Here is a 22,562-nt window from a genome sequence, read left to right as displayed (position 1 = left end):
TTATATTTTACATGTACGGAAATATAGTTTTAAGTTTTGTTACAAATTATGTCATAACTCGTAAGTTACAACTATGAAACTTCTGAAATTTTTAAAATAGAATCATCTTAGCACATACATGATATGGTTAAAAAATAAGAAGGGTGCTTGTTAATTATTATTTCTTGCTATTTAACATGTACGGAAATATACAGTGTTAGATTTTGTTACAAATTGTGTCATTGCTCGTGAGATACAACAATGAAACTTCTGAAATTTTTAAAATAGAATCATCTTAGCACATAAATGATATGGTTAAAAAATAAAAAGGATGCTTTTCGCATTTTTAAATTTTTTTTTTATTTTACATGTACGGAAATATACAGTGTTAGATTTTGTTAGAAATTGTGTCATTGCTCGTAAGTTACAACTATGAAACTTTTGAAAGCTTTTTTTTATAGAATCATTATGGTTAATATATACATGTATGGCTAAGATATAAAAACGGTGCTTTTGGTATTTTTGTAATTATTATTTTTGTACCTCGGAGGGCAATTCATGAATCGCTCTGGGAATTCTCAGTGGCCAGAAAATGAAGACTTTTATTGGGTACCTTTTGAAAATATCATCTCGGAAGTTCCTGTTTCATCTCTTACCAGCCAATCAGTCCGAACTTACGAAACTGAAAGCAAAATTAAAAGATTATATTATAACCGCTACCAGGTTGTAGAAGTATTTTTTATGGACGCTCTGTATATTTCGTAAACACAGTGTTTATTTTTTCGATTTATACTTTATTCTGCGCCGCAAGTAAGTTCTTTCTTCGGTGGGAATTGCTTCCTTTCACACAACTGGACAAAGAAGTCTTTCATCGCTTTTTCATATATATATTTAAAACATTACTTTTTGGTGAAAACATTTCAGTGAGCGACGAACCTTCTCAGTGTTTCTCCCTGACTTATTAATATGCACAGTATATATTCTGCAGTTATTTTGAACTGAATTGAGTGCTTTCTTTAGTCATACTAGCTGACCAGATGTTCAAGTGACCAGAGTGACGCCAGTCACATTGCTTTTGCAGTTCATTATCTGTATTTTCACACGCTCGAGTTATCATCGTGGCTCGAGTGTCTCGTACATCGTGGCCAGTGGACTAAAATTAACATAAATTCTATTCCGTATTCTGTTTGCATGTGCATACAGGTGATTTAACTGAGGGGTTTTTAGAATGATCTGCCAACACTCTTCAGTCAACCATTGAAGCTTGTATCTCGAACCTTTGCGCTCGAGGAGTTTGACTCTGGAATTGTGTGCAGCCACCATGCACATCGCGTCGGGAATCCAGTATGACTTTGTGTTAAGGGGCACAAGCTATTAGCCGGTGAAGGACGTTTTCTTACGGTTAGCCCCAACTAGTGAAGTCCCAGGTTCACAGCCCATGTGCGTGTAAATCATAAACGCGCCCTCCCAACATTAGCATTCCACTTTGGAAACTTTTTTGCTGAAGACTCTTCTTAACTCTTTAGGATTGTTTGGAACAGCAACTAGATTGCTACGTGGATTATCCCGGCAACTTTTTCCCCAGTGCTAATCCCTCAAGTGCGTCAATGGTGTGAAAAAAGCATTTATAGTGAAATTTCAGTCATAATCTCCTATATATAAATCAAAGTGATAAAGGGCTACAGTGCATTAAAAAAGGCAAAGTGTGATTTTAGTAATAAAGACTATTATACATATTCTGTGTTAAGTATTGAGATCATTTCTCATTGTTATTTTTTTCTCTTAATAGTATTCTAATAAATAAGTATAGAGTCATTTAACCCGGTGTGTTTTCGTTATATGTGTGAATGAGGTTTGTATGCGTTATGGTCTGGATGACCGTCTGATTGTCCATGAGGTTTTCGAGACGAGACACCCGAACCTCTCGGCGCCTAATGCTCATCTAATCAGTGAAACCGACGAGTGATTTGGAAATAATTTGTAATTCCTTCTTGGAGAGGTACTTCAACGTCCTACCCAGGTAAGTTCAGGTCTCCAGCAAATACCCATTGCCAGGACCACGGAGGACAGACTACTACCCGGGTGGTTACAAATAAATGTCGCCCGAACAGTGACCCGACACTTGATTGGTTACAAATAAATGTCCTCCCGAACAGAGACGACGAATTGGCTATAAATAAATGGCAGCCCGAACAGCGACCTGATTTCCCACTGGTTATAAATAAATGACGCCCGAACTACCGATCCAAATCGAGACGGTTGGTGCTCGAATATACTTATAAGATCAATATTTTAATGTATCATTTCTTTTTCAGCTTAGAACCAGTAATCTGAAAAAAGAAAATCTCTTTCAGGTGATTTTAATCATATGTTTTTGTGGTACTTTATTTTATTCTAACTGTACGTTTTAAGCTTATGTTTGTCCAAGATGCCATATCAGGAAATAGATTTGGCTACTAGATTAGATTCATTCTTTCAAAAATTAGAGGTTGGAGAAAAAAAAAAAAGAATCAAGAGAATTTCGCTCGCCTTACAGATAATTTTCTCGCACTAAGGAATGAGAATAAAGAAAAACTAGATAGATTAGAAAAGAAAAATGAAGAGAACAAGGCAGTGTTTAAAGAGAATTTTGCTAGATTAGAACAAAAAGTAGATGAGAATAAAGATAATTTTATTGAGTTAAAGAGCGAATTAGGTCAGAAGTGAGACGCCGTGCAAAAAGAATGTCGCGAAAATAACGAAAGATTAGACGAGAGTATTAGGTCTGTAGAAGCCGAAAGTAAACGTAAGCACGAAATCCTCGAACAAAAATACGATGGCATAACACTTAAAATTCATAACAAGCTTCGCGAAGTTAGTCATAGTACGAAACAGGCAATCGAACTCGCCACACAGACCAGCGTCGAAGTTAGGCAACAAACTGAGGAAACTTGTCATCGCGTAGAACTAATAGAAACAAAAGTTTGTAAAATCCAGGATCATTTAGGAGGTTTGCACGAATGCACACAATCCTTCCAGGGTCAGTTGGAATCAGCTCGAGATGTGTGTCAGGCTAATAAGGAGCGCTGCGTTAGTTTACATATAGACACAGTCGATAAATTAGATGAGATGCATGACCGTATTGAGGAAATTTCCGAACGCGTAGAAAGGCAAGGAAAAGACATTAAGATGGCGTACGAAGAAGCGACATCATAGATTATAATATGAAAGTAAAAACTGAATCTAACGCAGAATGTCGCGCTGAAATACGGGCAATAGATAAGAACATAAAAGAAATTAGGCGTGATATGGTAGAGCTCGCTCAGAGAATAGGAAGTACTGAAAATAAAGCGCCAGAATTTGAGCCCCTAGTAGAGACAGATATTCCTAGACAAGTTAGAAATAGGCATTATAGTGATTCGGCTTATTCGGAATGTAAGACACCAGTAGTACTGATAGTACAAGTAATGATTCAGAAATCAAGGTTGTATACGACCGAAGGTGCAAGCGCAACAGAAATGTTACTTTCACAAATCGCCAGAAAAAAAATACGAAATTAAAAGACGACGTCATGCTTAAGGAAATTCAGTGTTTTCCTAAACTTCAGGGTGATCCTTCCAGTGAATCCTTCAGGTCGACCAGAAAGTTGTAATGTCGTTGACTATATTTTCATGTTTGTATCCCATGGTTTTCTTTTAATAGGTTTCATGCATTTTGTCTTATAGAGACATATCTTTACGATGCTAGAAGAGCATTTGTATTTTGTGTGTTTACACATCTTTTCTAGGTGGAAGACGTACGTTATGTTCCAGGGAACATACGTGCATTTTACTGAATATCAAAGTGTTTATATTTCAGTTATGTATAGAAACATTTTTGTAAGTGCCTATGGTTGCAGGCCTTTTCACGTTTCTAGTTTTGCATCGCAGGTGTCGATGGCATATTTTGTGTGTAAGTACGTGTAGTATTACACATTTTCCCCCATCTATGGTTTTGGTCAATTCATGGCGTAATGACCGTTCATTTTTAGGACTGTTTGGACTAGTGAGTCAACTCCTCCTTCAACTTCCAATTTGTAACTGCGGAATATCATAAATGTTGTAGGCAAAGCAATAGAAAAGGTAGAAGTTGATTCTTATTACTAGAGACCGGATGTTTAGGCATTAAAAACCTGGAAAATAGGCAGGCAAATAGGCACTTAAAAATTCAAAAATAGGCAGTAAAATAGGCACTAAAATGTGACTCGAAACAATGATGATAAATACTTAATACAATTAAAAAATAGATCCAAGCCATAGATAATATTCAAAGAATATCTTCTTTTACTATATATATATATATATATATATAGTAATATTGTAATGTTATCACATGCTTGTGTTTACAAACACCTAATATATGTGTGTTATTTATATTATATAAATTATATCTTTTTCCAATGAAGGCTTTTTTTAAGGAAATGCGTAGAATAGGCAACATTAGGCACTAAAGTAATTATTTAGGCAGTAAGGGGCGATATAGGCAAAATAAAATTGGCTTAAATCGAAACTATAAACCCCCATATAAATTTTAAAGTGTTCTTTTGGATCACATCTTTAATATTAAAGAATAGGCATTTTGCCTAACATCCGGTCTCTACTTATTACTCTCTTATTAATCAATATTCCTTACTATTAAAAAGAAGAAAAGACATTTTAGTGACTCGATTTTTGTGCAATTAAAGAATAACTTGTGAAAGACTTTTTTTGTTTTGCAAAATGTTCTCTCCATTAGTTTCAAAGCGGCTGACACATCGAGGCCTTGTAACAAGAAATGAAAGTACGCTCGAATTAATGCGCTCCAAAAGGTTAATTTTTATGCCATTCTCCTTGACAATTAAAACGCAATTCATGTAGCTCTCTTAATCGAATAACCATTATGTACTCACGCCATGGGAAATATTATATGGCGGCAGTTTTTCTATGAACCAGTAATACGTACAAAAACTTTACATTTTCAAATGAAACTATATACATTAAGGGGTCATTTCAAAAAAGAAAAGGGGCAAATGCCCCCTCCTGCCCTTCCTAATCGCCGTCCCTGGATACATATAATGCAAACTGTTACTACCGTTACACATTTTTATTGTTTAAAAAATTACGCGTGGTGAACCAGGTGTTGTGTATAGCATAAAAAAATAAGAGGGTTATTTAAGCGAGGTCGAAAACGATAAAACTACTTATTAACTTTAGAACTAATTGGTTTTAATCAGCAAGTAGGAGAAAATAATGACAAAGTGAGCGTCTTGTGGGTTTCTTCCATAACATTTTCTTCTGAATCGAAACTTTTGTCTCGTTTAAAATTCAAATGACGAGTCTGCTATTCTGATCATTGGCGCCCGAAGGGGGAGGGCAGGGTGAGGCCCGTATCCAAGGGGTCCTAGGGAGCCGGATCCCCCCTAAAATTTTCACGGTAGGCTTGCAAATGAACTATATGGTTGGATCGATGTCCCCCCCCCTATGCTTTTGGGCTGGCTACGGGCCTGGGCTCGGCCCCCTGGCTCACGAAAATGTATCCGTACTATAGCAAACCACGTATATTAAATACCAGACGTAATATAACAACCATGGAATGGGCCTTCCTTAGAAAACTTTCTTCCGGCGCCGATGATCCTGACTGGGGACCTTTGGCTTTCTTCACGAGTATTTTGGCACGGAGGGACTAAAAACATCAGTTGAGTACGAGTAGGGCAAATCAAAGGCGTATACATGCATAAAAGAAATCAATTGTACAATTGATAATAATTTAGATCCTCTTTAAGTCTAAAAGAAAACTATGAAATATAAGTGTCACTGTTAATACTAAACAAATTGAAAAAATCTGGAAAATGTATCGGTAAATATCCATGACCATTGGCCGATACCGATACAACCAGAAGTGGACGATATCACCGATACCGATATATCGGTACATCCCTATAATTATATGAAAATGTTATCTTATTTGGTCTAGGAATTAATTCGTGCGGTTGGTACGCACACATTGAAGCTGTAGTACAAACACAAAATACATAAATACCTTAAGAAAAATATTGTCCATCGCTAGCCACCACTTTCGCCCATCTGTCAGGCAATGTACGGATTCCGTGGCGAAAGAAGTCCTCATCCTTGGAAGCGATCCAGTCAGAGACCCATGTTTCGATATCTTCTGAAGAAGTAAACCGCTGTCCAATCAAATCGTTGTTCATGCAATCGAACACGTAGTAGTCCGAAGGAGCAACGTCTGGTGAATACGGCGGGTGGGGTAAAACTTCCCATCCGACATTTTCTAAATAGGTTTTGACCGGTTTTGCGACATGTGGGCGAGCGTTATCATGTTGAACAATAAGTTTATCATGTCTGTTCTCCCATTCTGGTCGTGTTCTGACCAGAGATTGCTTCAAACGCATTAATTGTCGTCGATAACGTTCTCCATTCATAGTTTCACCCGGTTGCAGAGGCTCATAGTACACCACACCTTTCATATCCCACCATATGCACAGCATAACCTTTGCATAGTGAATATCTCGTTTTGGTTGTGATGGACCTGGTTCACCTGGTTTCACCCAGGCCTTTTTTCGTTTAGGGTTCTCGTAATGGATCCACTTCTCATCACCCGTAATAATTCGATGCAGAAACCCCTTTCTGCTCTGTCGTTGAAGCAGCAATTCGCAAATGGTTTTTCGTCTTTCAACGTCTCTGTCTTTCAATTCATGTGGAACCCAATGTGACACCTTTTGAATCATTCCCATGGCTTTCAAGCGTTTGGAGACTGTTGTTTGATCAACGCCTAATGCTGCTGCAAGTTGTTCCTGCGTTTGACACGAATCCTGCTCGAGCAATGCTGTCAATTCTTCGTCTTGAAATTTTTTTGGCTGTCCAGCTCGCTCTTGGTCTGCCAAGCCGAAATCACCACTTCTAAACCGTGCAAACCACTTCTGACACGTTCGCTCAGCTAGAGCATGGTCACCATACACATCCACCAAAATACGATGACTTTCAGTCGCACTTATCTGCATGTTAAAGTAATGCAGCAGGACACCCCGCAAAAACACTTTATCAGGCACAAATTGCGCCATGTTCACTTAACTACAAACTGGTGTTGTTGACGCTTTAATCCACTGCCCTATACTACGAACGATACGCGATGACAGGGGTTTGCAACACATGTGTGGATACACGGAACTGTGGGACGCTCCGTTCGTTGCGCCATCTCTTGTCCACCCGCACGAATTAATTCCTAGACCAAATATAATTTTACTATGTCATTACTAAAATGCGTGCAGAAAGTTTGTGGATTATTCGTAAGCCGTCACAGAAAGCTGACAAACTTTTTGCTTTGGGAACAGAGGTATCATCAAGAACTGTATATTACACTTTTTTTTTGTGTGTGTGTCAAATCTCTCATAGACTTGAGCCGGAGTTGCAGACTCTCCATAGGGCCTATTTGAATATTATATATATATATATATATATACGAGGGCTAGTCAAGAAAGACTTGGACTGATTTTTTTTCTAGGCAATTTATTATTACTCAGCAACAGGCACATGATCCTTTTCAAAGTAGTCCCCGCCCATTTGAATGCACTTTTTCATTCGAGTCTTCCAGTCCTCAAACACGTGTCGCAGGCCATTCTTTGAAAGGTCCTTCAAAACCGCCTCCGATGCCTTCAGAACCTCAGAATTATCGGAGAAGCGGCGTCCACGCAGTCTGGATTTTAGGGCAGGGAATAGAAAAAAGTCGCACGGTGCGGTAGGCGTCTCCACCATCCTCAAACCTTTGCAACAGCTCCCTGCAAGTCTCCACTCGAACGGCCTTTTGCTCTGGTGTCAGGAGTCGCGGAATCCATCGCGCACACACTCGGCTCATGTGGAGGTGGTCATGCAAAATTTTGAAGGCACTGCCATGAGATATGCGTAGTGCGGCTGCCAGATCGTCGATACTGATGCGGCGATCTTCTCTAACAATGACTGCTGCCGTGTTAATGTTCACCTCAGTAACAGCTGACGCTGATACACCTGGTCCACCAGCTTTCGTGATTGTCATTCGACCCTCTTTAAACTCTTTGAACCACCAGAACACGGTAATTCGTGGCAGAGCGTCATCTTTGTAGGCTGCTCTCAACATTCCTAGAGTTTCTGTTGCACTTTTCCCCAGGCGATAGCAGAACCGTATAGCTGCAAATTGTTCATCTCGTAATGACTCCATTTCTTCTACAGGCGACTTCTAGAGGCGGCGCAGAACATCACCTGAAATAAAAAGTCGTGGTTACCAAACATGCAATGATTCCTTAACAACATTTTATATATATGCACAGCAAGACCCTTCTACTTGTATGCCAAACTATGAAGCTCCAGCGTTAACAGAACTGCCGGGAAAAAAATCAGTCCAAGTCTTTCTTGACTTGCCCTCGTATATATATATATATATATATATATATATATGTGTGTCTTTATATTAATCGGGAAGGCATGTAATTTTTGTGACTATATTATACAGCCGTCCATGGTTGACTTACGTCCTGAAAGATAGTGTTGTTTCTTTTCATAAAGAGAAAAAAGGGAGGAAATAAAATAATTTTTATGTATGTACTAGGACGGAAGATTACGTAGTATTAAAAAGGAGAAAAGGAAAACTCTTGTGATTAAAAAATAAATAAATAAATAAACACTAGCAAGTATCTCATGAGAAAGGCACAATAATTGATCACGCATACTAGTTATAATTTGATCCTACTAGTCACACATATTGAAGTTTTGAACTTCAAAATATCTCATATTGTTCGAATTATATGCGTGACGGCTGTTAATTATGAGGAAGTGGTAACAGCATATTCTACAACAATCTCTACATAACAAAGAATATTTACATATGATAAAGGAATCTGTAATCTCCACATACCCGAGATGGGGATGTCCAAAATTATTGTCGCATGTCTATAAATATGTTGTAGCCCAGAGCATATATTTTAGTATTTATTTTGTTTAATTTTTTATTTCCATTTAATAATTTTATGTTCTAGTATAATTCAGAAATTATTCATCGAATCATTTCAGTAAAATGAAATTAAGAAAGAATTGGATAACAAAAACCATTACATAAACACATTACATCGTAGTCAGTTTTATGTAATAAGTTATATAACTTTGGTATTGGGGAAAACACGATTTGGCGAATTGTTATAATTGTCATAAATGAGAACAAGAATTTAAAGTACTCATTACTTGAAAGAATTAAAGAAATTTAATGTAAGGAAATCTTGTAAAACGTTTGTTAACACGGACACAATTTCGGGTATGTCAAAACTGTCAGCATTGCGGTCACAGGCATTCTGGGGATTGTAACCGCTGATCAACAATGAGGAAACTGAGAAGTTTCCTGGAGCAGAAAGGACAACGCACCTCTGACGTAAGGGTGATGAAGCAGATTCCAGAATCAAGGAAGCGGTACAAAACGAGAGGGTCGCTGGTCTCGAGGAGGAGTGAGAAGAGTTAGAGGAGTTGGAAGCAGTTGAAAGAAAGCAGTCAAAGGCAGTCGGAGACAGAGTTAGAGGAGGAGTGGTAGTCGTAGTCGAGACAACTTCAGAAAGTCAGATTCTTACGAGAAAGAACTAACATCACGATATTCACCAAAACGAATTAGACCACGATTACAGAGTAGTTCTAAGTTAAGTGAAAGTTGTTTAAAGGATATTCGCTCATTGATACCACGAAGAACTGAGAAGTCACGAATGGCTGCCTAAGGACTCCAACCCAGGACACGTAAGACACAAGGAGAACGTCGAGCCCGCTGACCATCTAGGACTGTGATTACAGAGCTTTACCATCATCTCTACGGAGGAGGACATCCAGGGACTCAGAAGGTATGTGTTTCTGAATTTGTTGTCAGCGATACAATGTCTAGAAATACCGTACTTAAGATCTGGCAGGAATGACTTACCAGAACTCTAATTACAAACACACTACACTATAAACCACATTTTCAAATCTAAAATACATGAACGTATCTTCTGTTAAATTTGGTTTATTATTTCAATCATTTACCTCTCGCATAATTTATGTTAACTTCCTTATTCCCGTTCATTTTACATGGTGAACGGAAGGGAACTTTTCTATGTCCAAATTCATTTCGTCCCCACGATTTAGGCCCGGACACAGGGGAGTTCGCAATGTTGTTGTAGGAATATAATTTGATAACGAATTCGCCCAGTATTTCTTATAATGTTAGTATGTGTATAATCGGCAAAGACATGTCTGTGGCAAATTTCATGTCAAAAGAGCAGTAAATAAGAACAAAAAAACGAAAATAAAACTTTTTTTGTCCATTTAGCAACATTTTGTTTTACTCATTCTAATTTTCGTATTTATAATTCTTTTCCTGTGAAAGTACCATATACATTTTCCGATTATACACGTAGTTAGCATCAATATTAAAAACACTCTCCAAAATCATTACCAAATTATATTCTTACAAGAAGACAGTTATAAATATGCGACAATCATTTTGGACATGAATGTACATATGAAATACGTACTCCGTAGTCTACTGGTTCGTTCTCGCGCCTTTGGTGCACGGGATCCTGATTTCAACTGCCAGTAGGATAGGTTCGAAGTTTCAATGCACGCTGGTGCTACAATTCCACCTTCAACTGTAGGACCATGTCTTATATATAGCCTTGCTGGTCTTAAAGGAACATTATACTCTACCTACCCAAAATAAACAAAAAAATAATACTCTATATCGAAATACAAACTACAATAAAATCGTAGATCTTAACTAAATTCCAGGGTAAGAAAAACAGTAGCCTGTTACTTTGTCAGGAAAGAGACAAGAAAATAGTGAAAAGTACACAATGCTATTAGCATTTACAAAACTTAATGAAGATCAATCTCCCTACTTATAATATAAAACCAACAACTCACCTCTAAAGGCTTTGGCACTATATGCTGGGAGTCCTTTTCCAAAGAATCATCTTGAGGTGTCGCACACTGATCCTCGCTCATCTTGCCTTTTCCAGCACCTTTCTTCTCCCCTAATAACCTCTTTGATTGATATTCTGTTTCCAAAGTTAACTCTATGAATTCATTCAATGCAACTTTAGAGAGTTCATAAACTTTTCGTAGTAATTCATCCACATCTACGACCTGAAATAATATTAATATACAAAAAGTATACATTAACTTAACTTAGTAAAAAAGTAAAAATAACTACCACTCAATATTGAATGGGATTCTGGACGACAGAACTGCAAAGTGACACTTTTATATTGGAAATTTCCCACCACTGAGTATATGATAGTAACATTCAGTAACTATTTACACATCTTATGCAAGGCGCAGTGGCGCAGCCGGGGATGAGATGACCGTACTCAAGTTTCCCTTCTTTTCCCTCAGTGGAATTATATTGAAAAATGGATTCTGCTTACATGTATTCATCTGTGACCCCGATGTTACAACGTTGTATATACGTATATATACCCCGTGTAAAAAAAGTCCGGAACACTTTTGAAAAAATATTGACAAAATAGAGTGCAATTCATGTCCAAAGAAAATTTACGATGAAGTACGGGAATGCAGCCACAAGCAGGAAGGCAGTCTACAATTGGCATGTAAAGTTTCCGAAGACTGAATATTTGTGTGGTAAGAAGAGAACTGTCGGTCAGGTGTGGTTTTCATGCCGTATGTGCACACGCTGTAATTATGGTCAGTCAGCGTGGAATCAATCTGGACCTATTAATGAAATTCCTCCCGTAACACGTAACACTGCATTTCCTGAGAAAGGAAATTCACATTCCTTGTGTGTCAATCTAGTACAGTTACTTGGTACGGGGCTCCGCCCCCAATCCCCTGTAGAAATTATATAGTACTGAAGTAGGTTTTTGTTTGTAGTCCTGGCTGGAAACATGAGAAGGTAAGGATTCAGTCTTTTCGTTATTTCTGAATAGTGCGTGCTTTCAACGCTTACCAGTTGAAAGGTAGTAATTTTGCGAACTAATACAATACAGAAGAGGGAAATGAAAGAGTAATTCTAGGTAAGGTATATTAAAAGAACAACAAACAGCAATATAAGTTAACGTTGGAAACAGATTCATTTGGATCTAATCTGGAGCCGCCATCTGCGGAAGAGTAACCAAACCAGCATTAGTAATTATGTTACATATTCACCTTATACTTGTAAACATGAAATAAAGCTATGTTACTTACTATTTAAGGGTAAACTTTACTATACACGCTCCAGCTGTGCATCGATAAGTAGGGTTGCTTTACAACAGTGGTTCTCAAACTTTTCTATAACGCGGACCCTTGCTCATTCGGGAAGTGATCTGCGGACCCCCTTACAATGCTATCTGAAATTTCAGATAATATTAAAAATATACTATTTGAATTATGACCGACAAGAAAAAGATCAAGAAAAATTATGCAATAAGCAATTTATTCTAAAGATATATGATTGTTTCCTAGTGAACGAAATTTCAATTGAAAATACTATAACTTCCAAGACTAAAAATCAATTTTTGTTTAAGGGAAATTCACTTGATAAAACAACTTTCTCAAGTGTGGGGTCACTAATGTGAGGAATGTTTTCCCATAATTGCATTCAAATCTGGAATAATTTTTGCCACCATCAATCTTAGGTCCGATTCCACATTAAGACGATTTCGCTTTAAGGTTTTAATTCTGCTAAGAGCAGAAAAAGTCTGCTCACATAAGTAAGTGGTAGGGAAAGGCATCAAATGTTTCAATGCCTTTTTAGACATCTCTTCGTACTCACAGTGCACACGCAAATTTGAGTCAAGTGTTACTCGCAGTGGCGGATCTAAGAACATATTTTGGGAGGGGTTTATCATCGTTTTCTTAGAAATCCCAGAATTGGGGGGAGTCTTGATGTTTATAAGCACAAGAATGACTAGCATTTACTTCTTTTTTTTTTTTAATCTAGAATTGGTGATAGTAGTGGAAGCTTTCCGTCACTTGAATATGAAATGCATGAAATTCCGAAGCGTCAAACAGTTAATGCACAACTATTTTTGAAAAAATGTCCTAACAAAAAAGAAATTTCCAAACTTTAAGTAGTCCTATATAACGGTTGACCTACTTCAAGGCAGAAATTTAGTTAAGTAGGAAAACCTTAAAATTTACAAACGTAGGCAGTGGCGTAACAATGGTCTTTGGCGCCCCTAGGCAAAATCATTAGTGACGCTTCCCTCACACACCGAATAGGACCATGCATTACCATCTATAATTTATAAGTACACGCAGAAATGGCTATAAACCGAAAATTATCAGTTGGAGGGTATTGACTGTTTTCCTTTTTGTATTGTTGTGGTATGTCTTTGAAAAAACGACTTTGGGCGTGATAACTAACATCGTGGTTGAAGGAGGAGTCGCCTGAACTTAGCAAAGAGTGATAATGAAATATCTACTACTAATTGAAACTGTAAAAAAATTTTCTAGTAAAGTAAATTTTGAATAAATTATATTATTATTCTTAGTCTCTATACATATTCATTTTAGAGGTAATTATCCCAAATCGGACTTCCGAAGAAACTTATCGAATCGAATTTTTTGACCGTGCTGATAGCGACTACTCCCAGTCACGACCTAATTAGTTTTTCAGTTTCGTTAGAAATAAGAAAAGAAAGAGTGAGAAGGGAAAGGAGGGGAGAGAAGTAGAAAGAAATAAGAAAAGAAAAGGAAAAGGAAAGATTGAGGATTTTAAAGGAGAATGGATTACTGGATGATTTAGGAGATATAGTAATGAATTCGAATGGTTATTATCCGTTAAATCGTTACAAATACTATTAGTGGAGAATCAATTTTGAAGTGATGTGGAATAGACACATGTTCCCTCATAACACCCAGACCTAGCTCCAGGCACCACGTTCGTGGGGTTGCCCAGACCTAGACCTGGAAATGAGAAAAGTGAAATTTAATTCTCTGTAATTTAATCTCAAACCATAATTGATAACTATCCAATATCTGAACTCCATGATCTGAGATCGACCACACATATGAATTAGTTAAGAGAAAGAAAAAAAATAAATATAAACTCAATATAAAATTTATGTATCGTCTCAATAAGAGTTTCAACTTCCTGGAAGAAAGATGTCGTATTTATGCTCATCCCGTTATTTTCGTCTCACTCCTAGAGCCGACTTTAAATTTGTTAGTAGCGGTCTTTCATGACCTAGGTTATTTACCTTAACACATATATTAAAACATGACACATATATTATAGATGTTAATATGACAAATGATATTACTAAAATTACTTAAATTAAATCTATCATGCATTCACTCGCTCACTCAGTCAGGACAGTGTATGTATGTTTAAAGGAAACCAACTAGCTACAAGGGTACAAATAGTTTATTACATTCATAGTGAAAAGGAAAAATAATTACAAAGAAAATCTTAAAAGCACAAGTTCTTGGTTATATATTAATAGAATACATAGAGTTATATTTTAGTAAATTTTTATATATTCAATCATCTTGACAAATAAAAAAAATAATTACATATATTATATCTTAGGCATGCTAAAGCAAATTATGATTTGCGACATACGCAAAGAAGACACTTATTTCACTTAAAAAAAATTTTGGACAAAGAGGAAAGAAAAGAAAAAAAAGTTTTAGGTGTATTAGAACTTATGAGTCTCTACCTCACGTCGAGCAATAAAATATTAATAATTCTGAGCGTTCAAATTACAAATCACGCACTACTCGTAGTGTCCAAAACATTTCGCTCCATTTAACTTAGTTTGTGTATATATCTATATATATATATGACTATTGGTTTATAAAACCATTCATCAACTATTTTCAGTTTGTGACAGTACTCGCATACTACAACGTTTATACCCATCTAGGGATTTCACCAACAACATTTGGTCAGAGGAGAATTCTCCTCTCGGTTCAGTCCATTCCAGGTTACTAGTTAGTCATTCATCACTGGGACACATCATAACACTTTATTGGTGAATTACTTATAACTTTTATTCATAGTATTTATATTTGAGGAGATCTTCACTAGTTGGGAGGATTGTGGTGATTTATATCGTGGTAAAACACTGGTTAAGTCATAGGATACACATTGGAAAACAGGGGGGATTCTAGGTACACTTTCAAAAAAAAGAATTTCTGGTTGATCACTAAAGGATAATATTTGTCGAGGGATTGGATTATGTTTTAGACCTGCCGTTATTTCGAAATGCATGCCATTGAAACTGTTTACATTATTGATTACTAATTACATTTATGCAGAACAAAAAGAAATTATTTAAGTTCGCGGCGGTATTCCTTAAAAAAAAAATTAGACTACATCATTCCATTCGTCGGAAAACATTACTTAAAACCCATGGCAACCAATAAACGTATGGGGCAGATGCGGTGCTCTTACATATATCCATATTATAAATTTAACATTTTACATTTCACTTTAATATTCTATATTTCATACATATTTACATTTCGACGTCTCTCTCTCTATATATATATATATTTAATACACGCGCACACATTTAATTACATAACCCCAACACTAATTTGTCCAAGAAGGTTGCAACATTACACCAAGAAACAAAACTTCCGACGTATCATCATAAAATATTATTTTCATTTATACCGCGCGTCTAGTAATTTTAAATTTTCACATATCCAATTGGAGAGTAGATCAAGGAAAGAAAAAAAAAACTTGTGAGGCAGGCACGTAACACAGAACATTCTTAAATACATGAATATATATAAACCAAACAATTTTTATCTTAACTTTGGGCCCAATATTACAACAACATTCACGGAAATAAACTAAATGGAAAGTGACCACTGGATTAAAAAAAAAAAAAAAATCCCAGATGGACAATGGTGAAGGAATGAAAGTGGAAAATTACGGTGTACCGAATCGTTACTCACCCCGTCGTTACGATGGGTCAAATATAATGTAAACCCAGTCCCTAACTATTTCATCAAACGAATCGTGTCTTGAGATGTCTCAGCTGGTCATTTCGGTTAAAAAAAAATTATACATTAATTCATTGATATATCATACTTCAAAATCGGGGGGGGGGGGAGGTTGAAAATTAAAAAAAAAAATCTCGAAGTAAGAAGGAAGAGACAAGAGAGAGAAAGCGGCGCCAACGAAAGAAGAAAGATTAAAGTACTACTCACTACACAGAAGAGTGATCGAATTTAAATATATAACAACTCATAGCCAAAAATATTCACATATGCCGAAAAAGGGTGGTTTAATTAAATACGTAAACTAGGAGGGAGGCCCTGCTGCCAAGGATGCAAGTTCTGTGTCCATCAGATCCCAATCCCACAAGAGTTTGCTTGTAAGATTGAAATCCGAGCCCCGTATCCGGTCCAGACCAGCAGGATAAAAGGAGAGGGGGAAGGGACCAGGTAACTGCGTCCCCAATTTTGAAATCTCTAAGTAAGAAAAAAAAAAACATTCGACCCCTCAGAAGAACTAAGAAGGTTCAAGGACAGTAAAGAAACTAGAGTAAAAGTAATAGCTAAGATATCCCTAATTAGTGATTTGCCAAAATAAAAAAAAAATAAATAAACTGAATTTTGGATCGGTGATTTCAATGACCAAACATCACCGATAGCTCCCCTTCGCAGAATGCGCTAAATTCTGAGGCATCTATTAATTTCCATCACTATCTAGTTTGAAAACTGAGAAAAGAAAACGAAAATATTCAAGGGGGGAGGGGACGATGCCAGGGTACGGAATAATAAATTCCAATAACTAATTGTTTTAATTCTGTAACCCTGTCAGAGCTGTCGCCTCCATGAATATTGTAAACTAGCCCGAGTAGGTAACGTGAAAAAAAAAAAAATCTCAGAGTCATAGGATATTCTCTTTCATAACCGACTGTAAACATAATTTACAACAGCCCAAAACGCCAACTATTTGGTATCGTAATCGATGAACAATTACATTTAGTTAGCCATTACATGATGCTATCCCTACCCTGCTGTCAGACGAGATTGTTATAAATAAATACTACTGTTATGGCTCAACTGCGAAGTAATAATACATTCTGATATATAACTCGCCTACCTTGTCGAGTGATGTCTCGGTGTGGAGGTCAGAACTCGAAACGATTCTCACCACACATTTACGTTTCATATATATATATATCATCATATGGCTAAAATACACCGGGCCCATGTATACACTATACGGGTGTCCTATCATCTATTCACTTTTACTACAATATTCATATTCATATTCAAATAAATATTCATATATTCATATCATCATTTTTTTCCATTTACTACGACGTTATATTTTAAAAAGAAACACCCTGTCTCCTCTATCTACGCCCAGCCTATATACACATTTCATCATAATACTTAAAAAAAAAAAAAAAAAAAATCTATAAATCGCGTCCCGACCAACACGCAAGAAACATTACTCGAACCCAAGACTTCTTTGCCACACAAACCATCCTATATCTTACTTCGCAGCTGTTTTAAAACAATTCTCTATATATAAATATTCACAAAAACAATAAAATATGTGCGATAATATTGCTGAATGTGATAGCATTCTGACAGCAACAATGAAAATTATTCTGCAACTACAAGAAAAGAATTGGAATTCAATATCTTAATTTCAGAACGGAAATAGCATCACATTGGCTGACTTCGGTTAAGAATCTATGCATAGTTTATTTACTTAAATATTTTCATTACTGGATTACACAGAATGTTGTAGTTTTCAGAATATTAAAGTGTCAAATCACATTATCCAACTATCTGTTCATATGGGCCGAAAATTATGGTTACTCGGTTATAATTCGAAAATAAAGGTCAATTTTGTGAAATCTAAATCACTAACTGGGTTCAATGGTAAAATATGCACGACTGATAGTACGAAATTTCGACACAAGGGCGCTAGTAACTATTTGTTCGAACTGTAAACCACGAAATGTGACCTTGTACTCAGGATTATTGTACTATATTACGTTCACTTTCAAATATTGTTTATAAGTTCATTTAATGACGGAATATGAAAATCGCATGGTAAATACTACACTGTCCATATTTAATTATCTCACACTCCCAATCACTCACTACCACAATTACTACTACAAGAAAATGTTTACTACATTACGAATATCTACATGCCACATCTATACTACACACTACATTAATATATGTTATACTAATAAATGTACACAAACAACCTTCAGATTTTACCATTTTAATTCGGCTCTATCGGTTCACGAAAGGAAAGGGAAAGAAAGGAACAGGGCCAATTGGCCCTTGTATTCACTAAATCACATTCTTAATGCAAACTATTCAGTTAATACCCAAACTATTTATTGGAAAATATATAGGCCCCTTTCCTGAAGGGAAAAGAACCTTATGATAACTATGCTTTCAACCCATCCCTGCTGGAAGCTATCCCAATTCGGGATGAAAACAGGAGCCCTGAGAGTTAACCTAAGCCATCATTCTAATGTTACCAAGATTGCAAAACTCAAGATACCGCCATGTGGGTTAGTAAAAAAAAAAAAAAAAAAAAAAATCACTATCTATATTAATAAATTACTACACGGACAGGTCTTGACTGTAAATGATATTGGGAGGGGTGAAAAGGATAATCACTGAATTGAATTTACTGAGTCAAAGCAAATGAAGATTTTATCACACCAAATTAACCGCACTTAAATGTCGAACCTATCCACACTAAATATTTACATCCGGCATGGCGTCCTATGTATCCGGCTACATTTCACTAAGATTTTATCCTGTTTTAACTGTTAAAATTTTCTAAATTTGAGCTCCTGTGCTTCCTGGTAATGTAGTTTTTTACCTGGATATACTATTTACCTATCTCACACGGTTTTACTGTTAAATTTCTTTCATATCTGCTATCCGATCGAACGCACAGCTTTCTTTCTTCGGTCGACGAGGTAGAGTGAAGATGATCGCGCCTTAATCTGTAGCGTGGGTAACTGCACCAATCAAAGTAAAACTTTTTTGGCGGTGGAGTATTTAAAACGAATAAAAAATGGTAAAATCTGGATTGAACCGGTTCTTTAGATGAACATTGGTACCAAAAGAGGGGTGAGGAGAGTCCAAAATATTGTGCCAAACTTTAGATTGGTTAATTATTCTAAACTTCCATCCAATGGTGGGACTATATTTCCGAATAGCACTGACACCGTGAGATTTGTAATCGTCCATTTAAAATATGCATATATAAGATTTATAATTAGTTAATAGATAAATAAAGATATGAATCCCCAAAATACGATTCCTAAACAATTTTTTTACCGTCTTCCATGTTAATTTGGAATAAAATAACGAACAAATAAATAATTTATATGGATCGAAAGAAATTTTTGCTAAATAGGAAGTACAGTCGGTGCAAAAATTTCTGGGACCCTCCCATCAAAAATATCATTACATTAAATTGTAATGTTCCATTACATCTTTTAAAATTAAACTGCACAGAGTACCCTGTTCATTAAAAATATACTCACGTAAAATTCGGACATTTTGCATTGGTAGTATAAATGAAATGTAATGTATCAATCAGTATCACGAAAAGAATTTCAAATGTATATAAATAGTATGTTACGATTTTACATAATTATAAAATAAATAATAAACCTTGTGAATCCGCTTATATGTATTGTTTCTATTTTCATTTTTTAATCGACAAATTGCATACAAAATTAGAAGTGTTTCTTTCTCACTTTTGTTTCTGCAAACTCTTTTACCACATCTGAGATGTCCAATTCATGAGCTCTTTTTCGCTCAATACTCAGCATGGCCACGGCCCAAAGGCGTTCTTGGGTCATTCTGTTGGGACTAAGGTCAGCATCGTCCTCATCTATTTAACATTACTCATCTTAGTATCACGAGTGGACGAAGGCAAAATTTTCACCCGACCAAAATGTCTTTTAGACCCCGTCCCCCATCTAGTCTTAGCCAACATTTTACGTTTTATAACAGTGATATTAGAAAATACGTTCGAAAACTTATTTTGAGTGCTCGTTTGGGCACCCCCTGACGTTGGCGCCCGAGGCGGTTGCCCGGCTTGCCCGACACTTGGTGCTTGTGCTTGGTTTCGTGTAGTCGCGTTACGTCGCAATTGCGCTGTGCCTCATAATCGTGGCAACATTTTCTAACTCGTTTTATTCCAGATTTTATAGATCATGGAATTTGTCATTATTGCCGAACGCCTGTTGTGCAGGGGAATTTTGTTTAAAGTTAGTGAGTCTAAGCTCAGTACAAGCAATATACGACTGATATCGTATTGATACAGGAGGATTAATTTCTTAATCATACAGTGCCATAACCTCGACAAGTTTACAGTAATGCAAATAATTAGATACGCAAGTATAATAAACTGCGAGCGAAGCGAGCATGAATTTTTATTCTTGCCATGTTTGGAAATGAAGACTGCGAAGAATTGGGGCTGCATTTATATAATTTGCTTCTTTTCTTATTATAAACCTGAGGCACCTCGTAATACACCGAAATCCATTCACTCGTAGGCAATACCTACACTGCCTACCCTATTGCTACGCCACTGAATATGTATAATTTCTAATTGCTTTCTTTTTAGTAACTGAAAAAATATTTATTGCGTAACAGCTGTGAGTTCCATTTTATTACAACATATCTCAATTTTTAAGTTTCGCGGACCCCCTGACTAGGACCCACGGACCCCATTTTGAGAACTACTGCTTTAGAAGAATATAGTAGAGTAGGGTAGGGTAGAGTAAGATAAGGATAAGTAGGGTAAGGGTAGGAACGGGTTAGCTTAAGGTTACGGAAGTTTTGATCCATTTCCATAAATTTAATCGAGTGTAATTTCTCGTTTCTGAATGAGTATGCCAGCTGCATTGGGCATTGTAAAGTCAACTCTTATTTAATTCTGTCACACACAGAAATGTGTTCGTTACTAACAACTGTTCTAATGAGGAGTATTACATTTTACCTGTAAAATTTGCAAAATGTGGTGTGACTTAACCTGCACTGAAAACGGAGAATTTACTAATTTCTTTTTATTTATGTCCTCCAAAATATTTGCGCTAGACAAAACAATCACTACCGGATTTAGGTTTGATGGGGCTCTTTATATGTCAAGCCTTCTTCTTCAGCGACAAATGTAGTATCTTTTAGGATTGAATATATGCTATATGCTAATTTATGTACTAATCGATATCTAAATGCAAACAAGGGTCCATTACAATTAGGGCTGGGAAACGGGAGCTCCATTATAAACGGTGCTGGATAACAGGGGTCTCGTTATAAGTGGAGCTGTGAAAAAGAACCCTACTACTTGCTTCATAAAAGCCTAGGGTGCAGTTTTACTATACGGATCCACAGATTGTAAAATGTACGGAAAGTTTTGAGAAAGTCTTTAATTTGCCCATTTTATGTCGAGAACAGAACCTAACGAACCCCTGCGAAACTTCTAACCCGTTCCTATTTCTACTGCTACCTCTACCTAGAGATTCAAAAAAAGCCGGCTTTTTGAAAAAAAAAAAAAACGAGAATTTTGGAAATTTTGGCTTTTTTCATTTTCATGATTTTTCTGTCTAAATAGCTTTCTTATACTATACTCTATAGTTAGATAAGATTTCCATGACTTAAATTACATATTTCGCTCTGGAATTAACCATCAAGATGGATAAAGTACATGTTTTGCGAATTAAAGCAAACATAAAGAGTGTAGTATTTGAAGGCAATTTTAGAGGCCTTTATTTTAACTTTTGAGTTATCGACATTTTTTCTTCTCTGGATCAGATCTCTGGATCTGGATCCGTGTTTCATTTCTAAGAGTTTAGTAATCGAGCTTCTAGCGCAAAAGTTAAATTTACATTTTCCTATATATCCATCAAAGCGTACAGCTTTCAATATATCCGTCAAACCGTACTTCCACTTTTCCGTTATTGTAGCTGTGCAATGATTTAGCAATAATTTTCCGGATACAATCTTAAATACCATTTTATACAAATAATCATTAGCGGATTTAGAAAAGTACTTTCAGAGGGGTTTTTCTAAAATTTCCTAATTTTTATTTGGGAAGAGCTTGAAGTTTATGGGTACAGACATAACTAATATTTCGTTTCGTTTATATATTTAGCAATAATCTCCCGGATACAACCTTGAAGATCATTTTATACTGAGAATCAGTGGCGGATTTAGAAAAGTATTTTGGGAGGGGTTTTTCTCACTAATGTTTCGTTTTTCTAAAAATTTTTAATTTTTATTTGAGAGGAGCTTAAAGTTTATGAGTAAAGGCATAACTAATAGACAACGGCGCCGACTTTCCAAAATTCATGTGCGTGCATATCAATGGCGGAATTTGTTAGCCTATATGTTTACAGGTCAGTCTCGATGTTTGATTGATTTTAGTTAAAATCTTTTATGAACACTGTCATAAAGGCCTGTGCTGTGATAAAGTAAAATATACCGGTACTATAAGGATAAGTTGGGGCTGTCCTAGCTCAGTCGGTAACACGGCTGACTTAAACGCAATAGAAACGGTTTCAAACCCGGGTTCAAACTAAAAATCTTGTGGGTGCGCCGCACCCATAAGATTATTTG

General features: G+C 36.3%; 1 protein-coding gene across 6 annotated transcripts in view; it reads right to left on the bottom strand.

Moving 5' to 3' along the window:
- The window catches only part of LOC145663088 (uncharacterized), a 47,917-nt gene that overhangs the window by 21,052 nt on the left and 4,303 nt on the right, over positions 1-22,562 (bottom strand). For 5 of the 6 annotated variants that reach the window (XM_081729352.1, XM_081729354.1, XM_081729350.1 and 2 more), the window contains exon 2: positions 10,899-11,120. In XM_081729352.1, coding sequence (XP_081585478.1) covers positions 10,899-10,979 — 81 coding nt within the window. In that variant the 5' untranslated portion in view covers positions 10,980-11,120. Of the gene's footprint in view, positions 1-10,898; positions 11,121-12,179; positions 12,330-22,562 lie in introns of those variants that run through there. The other variant, XM_081729353.1, reaches the window with a different exon arrangement.

The sequence above is a fragment of the Thermobia domestica genome, chromosome 10 (genome assembly GCF_964235325.1).
Source record: "Thermobia domestica chromosome 10, izTheDome1.hap1.1, whole genome shotgun sequence".
NCBI lineage: Eukaryota > Metazoa > Arthropoda > Insecta > Zygentoma > Lepismatidae > Thermobia > Thermobia domestica.
Note: the sequence above shows the minus strand (reverse complement) of the source record. Positions and strands in the feature narration are given on the sequence as shown.